The sequence below is a fragment of the Ovis canadensis genome, chromosome 1 (assembly GCF_042477335.2).
Source record: "Ovis canadensis isolate MfBH-ARS-UI-01 breed Bighorn chromosome 1, ARS-UI_OviCan_v2, whole genome shotgun sequence".
In the NCBI taxonomy this organism is placed as follows: Eukaryota; Metazoa; Chordata; class Mammalia; order Artiodactyla; family Bovidae; genus Ovis; species Ovis canadensis.
The window spans coordinates 192,706,647-192,719,990 of NC_091245.1; the positions used below are offsets into that span (position 1 = coordinate 192,706,647).

At 47.4% G+C, this 13,344-nt stretch overlaps 1 protein-coding gene across 3 annotated transcripts in view; it reads right to left on the reverse strand.

Moving 5' to 3' along the window:
* The window catches only part of HEG1 (heart development protein with EGF like domains 1), an 83,963-nt gene that overhangs the window by 45,306 nt on the left and 25,313 nt on the right, over positions 1-13,344 (reverse strand). For 2 of the 3 annotated variants that reach the window (XM_069556155.1, XM_069556144.1), the window contains 4 exons: positions 8,181-8,534; positions 6,910-7,257; positions 2,734-3,027; positions 515-1,879 (listed from right to left, as the gene is read on the reverse strand). In XM_069556155.1, coding sequence (XP_069412256.1) covers positions 515-1,879; positions 2,734-3,027; positions 6,910-7,257; positions 8,181-8,534 — 2,361 coding nt within the window. The remainder of the gene's footprint in view (positions 1-514; positions 1,880-2,733; positions 3,028-6,909; positions 7,258-8,180; positions 8,535-13,344) is intronic. The other variant, XM_069556150.1, reaches the window with a different exon arrangement.

Sequence of the window (13,344 nt, forward strand, 5' to 3'; positions counted from 1 at the left end):
GCAATGTCACACAGTCACTATGGGAAAGGTCAGTTCATCGTCCGCTCATTGAACATGTCCCTTCACCCGCATTTATCAGCCAGCGCCATAGTCTTAGGGAAATCTCAGGGGATCAAGAGATGCTTCCCTGGTGACTGGGGCACCAGCTGACTAACCCAGAAGCTTGGGATTCTGATCTGGAAGCAGGCACTTGCTCACTCTGTGTCTCAGACAGGTCACATAAAGCTTCTTGACTCGTTTCCCACCCTTCAGTCTCACTTCACTACCCCACTCTGGCCTTGTTAAAGGCATGCTTGAAAAGGTCGTGCAATCACAGGGCACTACAAGCTACTCACTACTAGTGTCAGCACGGCCAACGGCATCTTCTCCTGTCTGCCCTCTGTAACTCAGGGCTGAGAAAAGGGTGAGAAAATGGCCACTGGGGCATTCTCTCCTGCTTTAAGTGCTTCGAGAAAGCACTGAGATCACACCAGAGCCCTGCACAGTGCTCGGCGCGTCCACAGCCGCGTCCTACCTGCAGCGGGAGACGACGGTGCTGTGGGTGACCGGGTGCTGCTCCGCGCAGGGGAGGTGGTCGGCGGAGGAGTTAACACTTTAGCTGTAGAGACAGGCGTGGTTCCGGGGGGAGGAGACGTTTTGAGGAAAGATGAAGCCAGGCTGTCGTCTTCTGTAGGGCCAGGTCCTGTTGTCGACTCTTCGGTCAGGGGGAACAATCTGGTGGCAGCATCTCTATCCACAGGGCTCTCTTCTGTGGTGACAGCACCTGCTGTTGTGACTTGGACCACAAGAATTTCAGGACTGGTTGGTGAGAGCTGAACCACTGTCTGTACTGTTTCTCCGGCCACCGTCTGTCCTGTTGTGGGGCCACCCGTCAGAGCTGCTGTGCTTGACGGGAGGCTAGGGCTGGCCATGGGAGACTGAGAGGTCTCAAGGGTGGTGGCTGCCGAAACTGGAGACGTGTGGGCTAAGTTGGTGCTTGTGGCTGGAAGGGCTTGCTCAGTGTCTGTAGAGGTGGAGTAGTCTGTGAAGGCCAGGGGTGAAGGGGTCCCCAGAGCAGACATCACTGTTACAGCTTCCGTGGCCTCCGTGGGCAGAGTCTGCAGGCTTGGTGGCTTCGACTCTGTAACGATGTTCTCGAGGTATGGGCTACTCTGGTTCTTAGGGCCTGCTGTCTGACTGCTAGGAACAGACGATGCGACTGCTGGCGTCCGAACTGAAGTTGCGGGAGCATCCCCTGCCCGGGGCAGGACTGGGGTAACAGGTGCAGGTGGGAGGGCTGTCTGTGAGTCAGACAGCGAGGCAGGGGCAGACGCCGTCGGGGGCAGTGACGAGGGGAGAGGCGAGGAGGACAAAGGAGGGGGTGCATCAGGGCTGGATGGCAGGGGATGAGCGGAGGCCCCAGCAGATGGCAAGGCTGACGAGAACGGCCGGTAGGACTGCGACACTGAGGGCAGGGGCAAGGGCGGCTCCGAGGAAGAAGACGACAATGCGCCACCAACAGATCTGGCATCGGCGTCCGGGGGAACCAGAGTGGTTGGCGTATTAACGGTGGGTGTGTGAGATGGAGAGTTGGCCGTGGGCAGAACCAGCACCTCAGGGGAAGGCTGAGCATGTTCTCCTTGGTGGGATGAGACGTTACTCCTCTCGGTCTGAGCCTGAGAAGAGGGAGCAGAGTCTGAACTCAAAGAGCTTGAGATCTTGACGGGAGAGGTCGAAGTCTCCCTTCCATCCAGGGATGAACTGCGGTCTGCAATGGACAGCAGTGCCCGCTCCCCTTTGGTGAAAGGAGACGAAGCACAGGTGTAGCTGGTGTGTTCACTGGAGGTCCCGCAATCAGGGTCCGTGCTGCTTGCTCCATCGTAGCTAACCCCAGGGACTGCTGAGGAAAACTACAGTTAGGCCCATCAGACAGGCATCTGCGAACCTGCACTCTGAGACAGACTTTCAGTGTCCGGCCCGTGAACTGCCCCCCCGGGGGAGAGACACTTTCTCTGGAGAGACTGTACAGGGAGGCAGGCAGGGTTTGAATGACCTGCCCTCCTGTGAAGAGCACAGCAGCAGCCCTGGAAACGGTAATAAAAGAGAAGTGGGCCCCAAACAATAGGGAACAGGTCCAGATTCCTTCCACAGACCTTTTTTTTGATAAAAGCAAATGAGTATCTGAAAAGCTCTTAAGACCCCAAATAGAACAATTGTTGTGCCTAAATGGAAAAAGGAAAACCCTCCCAACTTTCCATTCTGTATAATGAGATATTTCTTTCCCAGGAGATCGGCCTCAGCCACAACCCGGCTGGGCTCCTTGATTGCAAGCATCCTGGCTCACAACAGTGCCAATGTCTCGGGTAAGCGTGGGGGAGGATGGGGGTGGGGGAGGTGGGAGAACCCAGACAGTGCTCTCCACAGGGAGCTGGTAAGATACCTGGGCTGACAGCAAACTCATTCTAGAAAGTGAAAGTAAAAATGTCATGTCAGACATGTCACTCAGTCATATCTGACACTTTATGACCCCATGGACTATAGCCCACTGGGCTCCTCTGTCCATGGAATTCCCCAGGCAAGAATACTGGAGTGGGTTGCCATTTCCTTCTCCCAGGGATCTTCCCGACCCAGGTCTCCTGCACTGCAGGCAGATTCTTTACCATCTGAGCCACCAAGGAAGCCAAAACCAGCCTAGCACCACAAGCAAATTGACAGATATGCTGAGGAAACATGCAGAGAGACCCTGCCCATCACCTCCATGCCCTCCGAAGGTCCTTGTGGCCGCCGATGAACCCGAGACCAGGCGGGCGTCCCCAGTCACCGTCGTGTTTCCCAGCTGTGTGGCACTCTCCATTTCTCCAGCTGTTGCCGATCGCCCCGCATCCCCGGGAGTTGTGCTACTGTTGGTGAGAGATCGCAGTGTGCGCTCCCCGACTCCAGCGAACGTAGCCAAAGTGTGTGGGCTGTGAGTGCGGACCCCTGGCGCTCCCCAGGAAGCCCCCTCTTCAGCTTTGGTACCAACACCCGGCTCAGGACTGTCTTCAATGGCTACAAGAGGACAGGAAAGGGGAGGGCTGGTCAGTGCGGTGTACAGCGGGGCTGTGTGAGCCACAATGCTGTCCTCCGCCTTCTCAGGGTCTTTGTCTGAAACTGACGAGGTGAAAACCCAACACGTGTGTCTTTCCTGCTAACATGGCAGTGACTGAATCCTCCAGAGGCAGTGTGAGATCAGTGCTGCTATTCAGGTGACTTGGATTTACGATAAGTTTCATTACTCCAGTGAACAGGATCAATACAATATTTCTTCTTGGTGATATATAATAAATAGTGTTTATGTCAGGGAAATTGGTGGCGGTGGCGGGGGGAAGTGAAAGTGAAAGTCGCTTAGCCATGTCCGACCCTTTGCAACCCCATGGACAGTACAGTCTGTGGATTTCTCCAGGCCAAAATACTGGATTGGGTAACCTTTCCCTTCTCCAGGGGATCTTCCCAACCGAGGGATAGAACCCAAGTCTCCCATATTGCAGGCAGATTCTTTACCAGCCGTGTCACCAGTGAAGACCTAAGTGGGCAAAAAACTAACAACCCTGCTGGAGCTTTCCACCTGACAAGACTGGGGAGGGAGGCTGGTATTACCCTAAAGGCTTTTACCTCCAGGTGGGACCAGCGATAGCTGATGGACACGGCCCGCCATTCTATAGTGTCTGTTATTCTACAGCATAGCTCTCCACGCTAGCCCCTCAGTGAGAAATGGCATCATGGTTAGAGGTTACAGGTGAGCTTGTTTTTTTTTTTTTTTCTTGGTGGGACTGAATAGGAGTAGGTGACACATGAATAAATATCCTTTTCCTTTTTTCTTGGGTATATATTTTATGCTATAAACTTAAAGAATCTTAGATTATTATCAAATAAATCCTTCTTTTCAGAAATGAGGAAAATGAGGACCAATTCTTCTTGGCCTAACTGCTTCATAATCTGGATCTAATGCGAAAAACGGGCTCTTTTCTGATTCTTATTCCAATTCCTAAGTCAGTTTAGTCCTTGAGAGACCTACCTTGGTGGAAAACGGATGTAAAGCTGAGTATGAGGTCAGCTCACTCGCTATGCGAGTGCTAAGTGGCTTTAGTCATACCCAACTCTTTGCAACCCCATGGACTGTGGCCCCCCAGGCTCCTCTGTCCAAGGGATTCTCCAGGCAAGAATACTGGCGTGGGGTGCAGTGCCCTCCTCCAGGGGCTCTTTCCAACCCGGGGACTGAATCCACATCTCTTACACCTCCCGCAAAGGTAGGTGGGTTCATTACCGCTCGTGTCACCCGGGAAGCCCTCGCTCCATGACAGGTGTGTGTTAGCTGACCGGCAGGGATGAGCAGGGGCACAGGCACACACAGGGAGCTGGGGCGGCGCCAGGAAAGCCAGGACCTGGTGGCAGATGCGATCTGACCCTCGCGGGGGGACCTAAGAGAGACCCACGCAGAGTCCACCAGGAGAAGCTGGAGAGCGGAGCGTGCCTGGCCACAATTTCCCTGACAAAGAGGACAGGCCTGTGATGATGTAGGCCAACCACCCCTCTCAGGCTGATAGACAACACAGGGGGCAGTCATCCCCTGAAACAGAGGGGCTGCATCTGAACCCAGAGGAAGGGATGACCCAAGAAACCTGAAAGCTGTACGGCAGAAGCTGTGAGCTATGGGTGATTCCAGGGAAAAGAGAGAAAGTGTTATGTAATCCCAGAGCAGGTGGTTTCAGGAACATGGCTCTTCCTCATCTGGTGCCTCAGAACCCCACGTGCCACTCACACTGAAGTCACATTGTCCCCACACACCAATTGCACCCTGACTGAAGATGTAGGTACTGAAGAGATGGAAGAGGGAAACTCTATGGGATGTAAACTCCAGGCCTGCGAAGGCGAAACTTCTGAGACCACAGGGGCAGGGCAGAAAAGGATGCCTTGTGTTTAAGTGACAGAAAGAGTGTGTTTTCCACGGTTGGATGTAAAACAGCACAAATAGTCTCCACCCACACATGCGGTATTCTTTACAACAAAGCATATGCTTTTCCATATCACATCAGTAGTAAACAATAAATGCTAATTTTACTCATTAATTAGAGAACTCATAGCAGGGAAAAGAGCTTCCATTGTTAGTGGTATAGAGGTAAGAACTCAAACCTATTATAAGCTTAAATGATAAGTTACTGTATTTTTGGTTTATCAACATGAAATTTACTTTGATAAGGCTGATGAGAATTGTTCTCAAAATATTTTCCAAAAACATTCTTAAAAAGGAACATCAAAGGAAAAGTTTTCTTAAAGCAACAGACTAGAATTCATCAAAATTAAAAGATTCGTGCTGTTCATGGGATAACAGCAAGAAAGTTAAAAGACAACCCATAGAATAAGAGAAAATGACTGCAAATCATCTTTCTGATGAAGGACAAGTATCCAGAATATATAAAGAACTCTCACAACTCAATTAAAGAAAGATAAACAACCCCATTTAAAAAGGTTCAAAAGATCTAAACAGACGTTTCCAAAGAATATATACAAATGGTCAATGAGCACATGAAAAGATGCTCACCATCATTAGTCAGCTGGGAAAACTGCAATCCAATACCACTTAAGACGCCACTTAACCTCCACTACAATTGCTGTTATTGTTACTCAACTGCTAAGTCATGTTCAACTCTTTGCGACCCCATGAACTACAGCATACCAGGCACCCTCATGCTTCACTATCTCCTGGAGTTTCCTCAAATTCACATCCATCGAGTCAGTGATGTTATCTAACCACCTCATCGTCTGCTGCCCCCTTCTTCTTCTGCCCTCAATCTTTCCCAGTATCAGGGTCTTTTCCAATGAGTCAGCTCACTAGAATTAAAAGAGCTCGATAACAACAAATGGTGTTCAAGGTGCTAAGAAACTAAAACCCTCCTGCTTTACTGGTGGGAATACAAAATGGTGCAGCCCCTCTGGAAAACAGTTTGGTAGTTCCTCAAAGGTCAGAAACAGAGCTGCCATCTAACCTGGCAATTCCAAGGCAATTCCAAGAAAACATATGTGCACACAAAAACATGTTCTAGAATGTTCACAAGAGCACTAGTCATAATAACCAAGAGGTGGGCACAACCCACATATCCAGTAACTGATAGAAGTACAAATTAAAACGCAGCACATCCATACAAGGAACAGCATTTGGCAACAATGTTGCCAATGGATGAAGCCCGGACACTCGCCACAGCAGGGATGAACCTTGGAAACCTGATGCTAAGTGAAAAACACAAAAGGCCACACATGCTATGGTTCCATTTGGAAGCAACGTCTCCAGTAGGCAAGTCTATAGAGGCAGAAAGCAAACTCATGGCTGCTGTCAGAGGCCCAGAAGAGCAGAGAGTGGGGAGAGACCACAGTGAGCAGTTTCTTTTTGGGGTGATGAAAACATTCTGGAATCAGACGGTAGTGATGGTGGCCCAACTCTGTGAATATACCAAAACCACCACTGAATTGTACATTTTAAATGCGTGAACTGTACAGAATGTGAAATATAGTACAATAAGGCTGTTTAAACGGGGGAAAGGAGAATGTCTCTTGATGGAAGCCCAGACCTGGCATGAACAACCACTCACGAGGAGGTGATACGCTCACCTTCCAGAAGCTGTGTGACGGCGGCAGCGTGGGGGTGTGGGGTGAGCTCTAAGGGCTGGAAGGACACTGCAGAGAAGTCCGCGAGCTGTGTGCGGCAAGTGATAACAGCAGCATTTTGGAGACATTACAGAAAAATTGGGGGATATACAGGTTTATGGGTATCAACCAGCTAGAAGGATGGCCTGGAGATACTGAGAGGCCTGCAGAACCATTTCATTATCGCTGAAGATCAAGCTCAGGCAGCCCCCCACCCTCCTCGGGGGTGCGGTTCCGCGGATGGAGACTCACTCGAGCGCTCCCCGCGAGGTGCTGAGAAGCCCAGACTTTCTGAGGACGATGAAGACAAGGACTCGGTGGCCAGCTCAGAGTAGCTCATTTCATACAGTGCTGAGTGGCTTCCTCGAGACTGCGGGGCGGAGGCTGAGAAGCGGGTCAGAACTGAAGCCTTCACAACCTCAGGATGGGAAGTGGAGCTTCCTGCCGCACCTGCGAAGGGCTCGCTGCCGGCGGAAAACCAGACAGCAGTGCTCTCTCCACCTCCGACTGGAGGGAGGGACCGAGAGGAGGCTTCTGTCTGAGACACAGGGCTGCCATTCCCTGCACCAGAGCGACTGGCCGGCTGGGGTCCTCCGGAGGCTGAAAGGTGTCAGACACAAAAGGCCATTACGTGGATGTAAGAGAGATCCCTCCACAACTAAGACACGAGTCTTCCCTAAGAGAAGGTGCCCTTTGCAAGGACCTTGTACAGTGTTTACTATACGCGTGACCTGATGTACGCTTTCATGTTCTAAACAATGATTTCAAAACTATTCAGTGTCAATAAGAGAGCAATACCAAAACTGGTGAAGAGCAGAGCTTTTAAACAGTATGTGCAAAGTCTCAGAGTCACTTACAGGCCTGAGTGTTTTATTCTTTCCCCTAAAACATGGGGTAGTGTGAGCCAGTGGGTATGCTGCTACACCATCAAATACAATGTGCCCAAATAATGATGCTTAGTCAGTATTTTCCTAAGGCAGTTCTATTATTAATAAAGATTATTCTAATTCTGAAATACAGCAAAAAAAAAAATCAACTATGGGACTCACTAAAACCATGAACTTGAGGAGTATATTTATATACTCTGCACATTTTATTTGTGAAGATGATCTGTACATAAGATAACTGAAGCTGGCTTTAAAGAGCGGCCAGCTCTGAGTCTGAAGTTAAAGCTGCAGAGCCACAAGATACTCAGCACCAGGAGCTCGGAGGTGGGAGTCTCAGCTCTGCGGTGAGTGAGATAAAGATCAGGCACTCACTACTTAAACCAGCTGAGCCTCAGTTTCCTCATCTACAAGAAAGCAGGAGGAATGATGCCTGTTTGACTAATTTCACAACACTGTCATGCTGAAAATCAAAATGTGATAATGTGGTCTACCAGATAAAAGAGATAGTGTTATCCAAGAACACAGTTGTCATCTTTTTTTTTTTTAAAGATTACAAATGGTCTTGAAGTGACCCCTTGAGAAAATTCAACAATTTTTACATGTCTATAATACATCAAATAGAGATTGAAGACTTACTTGGAGAATCATTTTGCCAAAATTCCCTTGAGACGTTGGAAGGTGTAAGACCAAATGCACTTTCTGTGGACAGCCCTGTGAATGCCCCATCCCCTGGGCTCCCGAATACTCCACTGCTTCTTCTCAAGTCTGCCTCCGAGGGGGAAGGATGGACTGATGATGAAGTTATGGCAATATCAGAGTCCTCAGGGAAATGTTCTGTCTCATTCAGAGGTCGCAGACTGATGGCTGAAGACTGGGGCGTCCTTTGGACACTGTTGGGGAACATGGTGGCAACATGGACACTCTTTGTCCCACTCACCGAGGAGCTGTGGACAGCAGTAGAGCTGTTTAAATCCTCTATGCTTCCAGAAGCTAGAACGGAAGAAAATATGCTTTAAGACTAGCCAGGGTGTATCTGGATACAAATGATGTTACTTACATTGTGATAGATGAATATATGTAATGTGGATCTAAAAGATAAACACAGCTAACACACTCATTCTCCCTCTTTTCACAGCGCTAAGTGGAGAAGCATGAGGTCCTTTGCTGAGCACAACAAAAGCTTCAGATCAAGCTAAGAGGAAGACAGCAGAAAGCCTCTAGACCTGACTTGCGTCAGTCTATATAGAAGAAGCTAAAAACTTCTGTTCTTGAGTTCCACCTTATAACTTACATAGGACAAACCACTGTGACGCAGTCTGTGTTTTGTTTTCTTTTAGCCACGTAAGCCTTTTGTTCAAATGCTATTATAGATTAAAGCCTATACCTAAAAATGCATAAAAGTGGGTGCATTACAGGGGACCCAGTCACCAGCGAGGAGGCCTTGGGCTTTGCATCCACAGTCAGAACAATGGTGGCCTAGAACAGTCATTCCCAGCCTTGCCACCATCGACAGTTCTTTATTACTTGCCACCTCAGGGCCATTGTAAAACTGACATTTCGAAAGACCATTAACCAAGCTGCATTTATTAAGTAACAGAGCTTCTAATCAGCAGGAGATACTCATCATTACCCCACTGATTTGATTTAATTCCACCCAAAAGCAACAGGCTACATCCCTGGAGTTAACCTCATGAAGCTCTGGAGACTGGCTCACACAGTACTCCAGTGGGTCCCAAGGACTCCAGGTTGGGAACAATGTTTCTGATGAAATGGATGGCAGACACTGGATCAGTTGTCAAGAGCCTCCAGAACTGAATAACACACCATTGGTCCAAGTGGACAGTCTGCTCTACAGAAGTACAGTGGCTTGGTGGTGGTTCCCTTCCACAAAGAACTTTCCAAAGGACACCCTGAGAAATGACCTCTAGAAGGGTACACTGAAAGCCTCATGCCAAACAGGAATAAACTGCAGGGAAGCATGGTGAGTGGGCAAGAAGACCCAGAGGCAAGAAGGAAGAGTGCTTTTTTTCTCTTTTTAAGCCAAATTTTTTAAAAAGGTACTCTGTATACCTATAAAATGAAACGCTTCAAATTGTTAATTATGACCCAGGAAAGGAAAACATAAAGTCCTCATTATAAACGTTTCTTTGAAGACCAGTCCAATACGCAGTCGTAACAAAAGCACAAATAAAAGTTAAATATATACATAGAGAGTGAGCACGGGAAACAAAAAGGCTCCTTTTACTTTTGTACAAAACCACAGAACCAGGTATACCTAGAACACAGGCTGTGGCTCTGGTTGCTGGACCTTCAGGGAGACAAGGAATATGCAGGCAATCCGTAAAACTAGTAATTAAATCAAATAGAGAGACCTGGAAACAAAAATAGTTGCAGTCTATAGCCATCCCTTCAGTTCAGTTCAGTCGCTCAGTCGTGTCCGACTCTTTGCGACCCCATGAATCGCAGCACGCCAGGCCTCCCTGTCCATCACCAACTCCCAGAGTTCACTCAGACTCACGTCCATTGAGTCCATGACGCCATCCAGCCATCTCATCCTCAGTCGTCCCCTTCTCCTGCCCCTAATCCCTCCCAGCATCAGAGTCTTTTGCAATGAGTCAACTCTTCGCATGAGGTGGCCAAAGTACTGGAGTTACTTAAGAACAAAAACAAATGGACCTGGGGTTTTTAAGCACAAGCATCCATTCTCCTTGCTTAACCCTGAAATAAACCTTTCTCTGCTACAAACTAACAAAAAAGGTTCAGTATTTAAAAAAAAAAAAAAAGCACAACACAGACATGTCCCAAATCCTCACTCACCTACTTAGCTTCTTGGGCCTAACTTCATTAGCGTCACCATCTATATCCACCAATTACAGCCCCATCGGATTGCTGAGTGCTCTTTCAAAACACTTTTCTTCCCAGTAAATTGCATTATTTCATTGACTCAGTGCACAGTGACGGTTTTATTGGACTCAGCCTGAATACCTGTCCAGCAAAGCAAATGGCCTCAGAAATACACCCGTAAACATCACAACTGCTAAAAGTCACAAAAGGAAAATGGCTAGGTTTTCCCTGACCCTGAGGCTCCATGGAACACTGTTTCACCGTTTCATTATCATCAGTATTACAAGCTGCCTTTTCAACTAATAACAATATGCCACTACTTTACGTACACCTCCACAGATTGTGCTACCTAAGACTTTATTTGTATAATCTCATTCAATGCTCACAGTAAAGCTACTAAGCAGTGTGGATACTTCTGTAGAGTTGGTGCTTCTTAATAAAAGGAGAAAAGCTTGGTCAAACTAACCTACAATCACCACTTATGTTACCAAATGAGCACCTGCTGAATACATCTAGGGGGAAATGTACCATGTTTCTAATCAGCAGACCAGCACTACTGATTATTTAATAATCGTCCTTCCTTGCTCATTTTCTACCCTTGAAGCAGCCATTCAAAAATGAGAAGACCATCCATTTGGGAGCAGAAACAAGCTAAATTCCCTAATATTTATAATAAGAGGTGAAAAGAACACCTGCTCTTCTGGGGAAAGAATATGGGTCCCTCTCCCATTACAACACAATGTACTGGAGCCTCAAGCACATATTACGATGCTTGTCCTTGACTTGGCTGTGATCCAGAACTTGCCAAAAATCTTGCTGAAGCAGCTGATATTTGGGAAAGGTATTGCTAAATCTACAACCTTCTGAGTTATTTATATTCTCTTCCTCTACAAAGTGAAATCACCACAAAGCAATTTACCTGGACCATATCAATTCGGCTGCCCACAGAAACACTTTCATGAGTTGAGATCCATTACTACACCCTCCGTTCCTATTGAGTATATATAGAAAACATCACCTTTTAAAGAACATTAGCACAATTTCCACAAAACAGCAATTGAAGGTATTTTCTAGTATGATCCTCAATATTCGTTATATAAAATTCCTCTTAGAAGGTACTGCCCCCAAAACACTGAAGCCTATGGATGAAATTGTATTACTCACTTTATCTGACAATATATCACACCCCACCCAGTTTCACTTTGTGCCCTGGTTTCCAGGAAGCTCGGTACTAAATTTAGCGCTCAACTGTAGCCACTCTCACATAATTCAACATACACATATCTCTTTTCACCTTTAAAAGAGAACTTTTTTCCCTATTAGTTGCTTTGCTTACTTTTCCCCCTAATTATCAAATAGTACATGGTCATTCGAGAAAATATAAAAAGTAGAGAAGGAAAAAAAAAAGCAGGAAGCAAAATAATTTCAAATGGCTTCCGATCTCTGTATTTGAAATCTGAGTTAGCTGTCTAGGCCTATACTTGATTTAACGCATATATTTATTAGCGTGTAATTTATTTTTGGAAGCAGGCAACTCCTGGCTACCCAAGCCTCAGAAAGGCTATGTTGTGTGTACATCTGTGTGCAGCAGAATGAAAAGTGAAAAGAATCACAGAATACAAAGGCGGATGTGTCTGGAACAACAGACGCTGGAACTAGAAGGATCTTCAGGATCAGCTGTTCTAATCCCTTCATGTTTCAAATAAGGACCCCCATCCTCCCCAAGCCATGTTACTGGCTGGCCATCCTAGTGCTCACCTAGTGAGCAGCATCAGTCCTCTGACTGATCCAAGTGCCAGGACTTTCACAGGGTCACATTCACTAGTGACAAAGCAGCCAAGTGTCACAAAGTACACGCCCCCGCCACACTCCCTCTTGGCTTCGATTCCCCACGGAGAGGCCAGCTGGGTTGGGTGACTCCCAGTCTGGGTCTGCCAAGTCCTGCTGGCTTTCTCAGCACTCTTGCCTGCATGCCTAGAACTCCTAGATCCCACAGTCAGGAAATCTACATCTCAAAATTCAGGTTTCAGGGGAGGTAGAAGATACACTAGAGCTCTGGTTAGCAGGCCAGCAGGGACCCGCCCAGCACTCAAAATAAAGCAGAGCTTTGGGACTTCCCTGGTAGCCCAGTGGTTAGGAGTCTGCCTTGCAACACGGGGGATGCAGGTTCAATCCCTGGTCAGGGTACAGAGATCCCACACGCTGAGGGGCAACTAAGCCCATGGGCCACAACTAGAGAAGCTCACATGCTACAATGAGGACCCAGCACAAAACACAAACAAAATAATAAAACAGAGCTTCGTCTCCACATGGGCTCAGGCCCTTGTTCATGGCCCCTGTACATCCCTGCAGCAGGATGGGGCTAGCAGGCTAGATCCAGACGGCTGGCAGTCACATCCTGAATGCCTGGGTCTCCCTGCATTGAACAGCACCCAAAGTCCCCTCCAGTATCTAAGAGGGAGGTGGGACTCTACCTGGCACAGAACAACTGGTTCACTAAGAAGGAAGAGCAATGCTCAGCGAAGCATTTAAGGAAGAGGAACGATATGGTAGACCACTTCAAAACTTAAAAGTATGAGGTTCGAAAAGGATGAAGGAACTGGAGGGCTAAACACTTTTCTGAAAGTACAGATGACTACAGTCAAGGCCAGTAGTTGGAAACACAGACTGATTTTCAAATATACCACAATAAATATACCACAGCAGTGGGTTGAATTTAAAGTATAAATATTAAATGACCCAGACCAGAGTCAAGTTTAGCTTCCTAGAAAATGCTTCCTTTCCACCGTTTCGTAAAGTGGTTCTTAAACCACCGAACCACAGGACTTTGAAGCCGGAAAGGATCGCAGCTTTTATCCAATCTAACCAACGTTTAAGAATAATTTTAAAAGCAATCCCCTAAAAATATGAATCATAAATTATATACATACCCAGTTGGCAGGAAACTATATAGAGT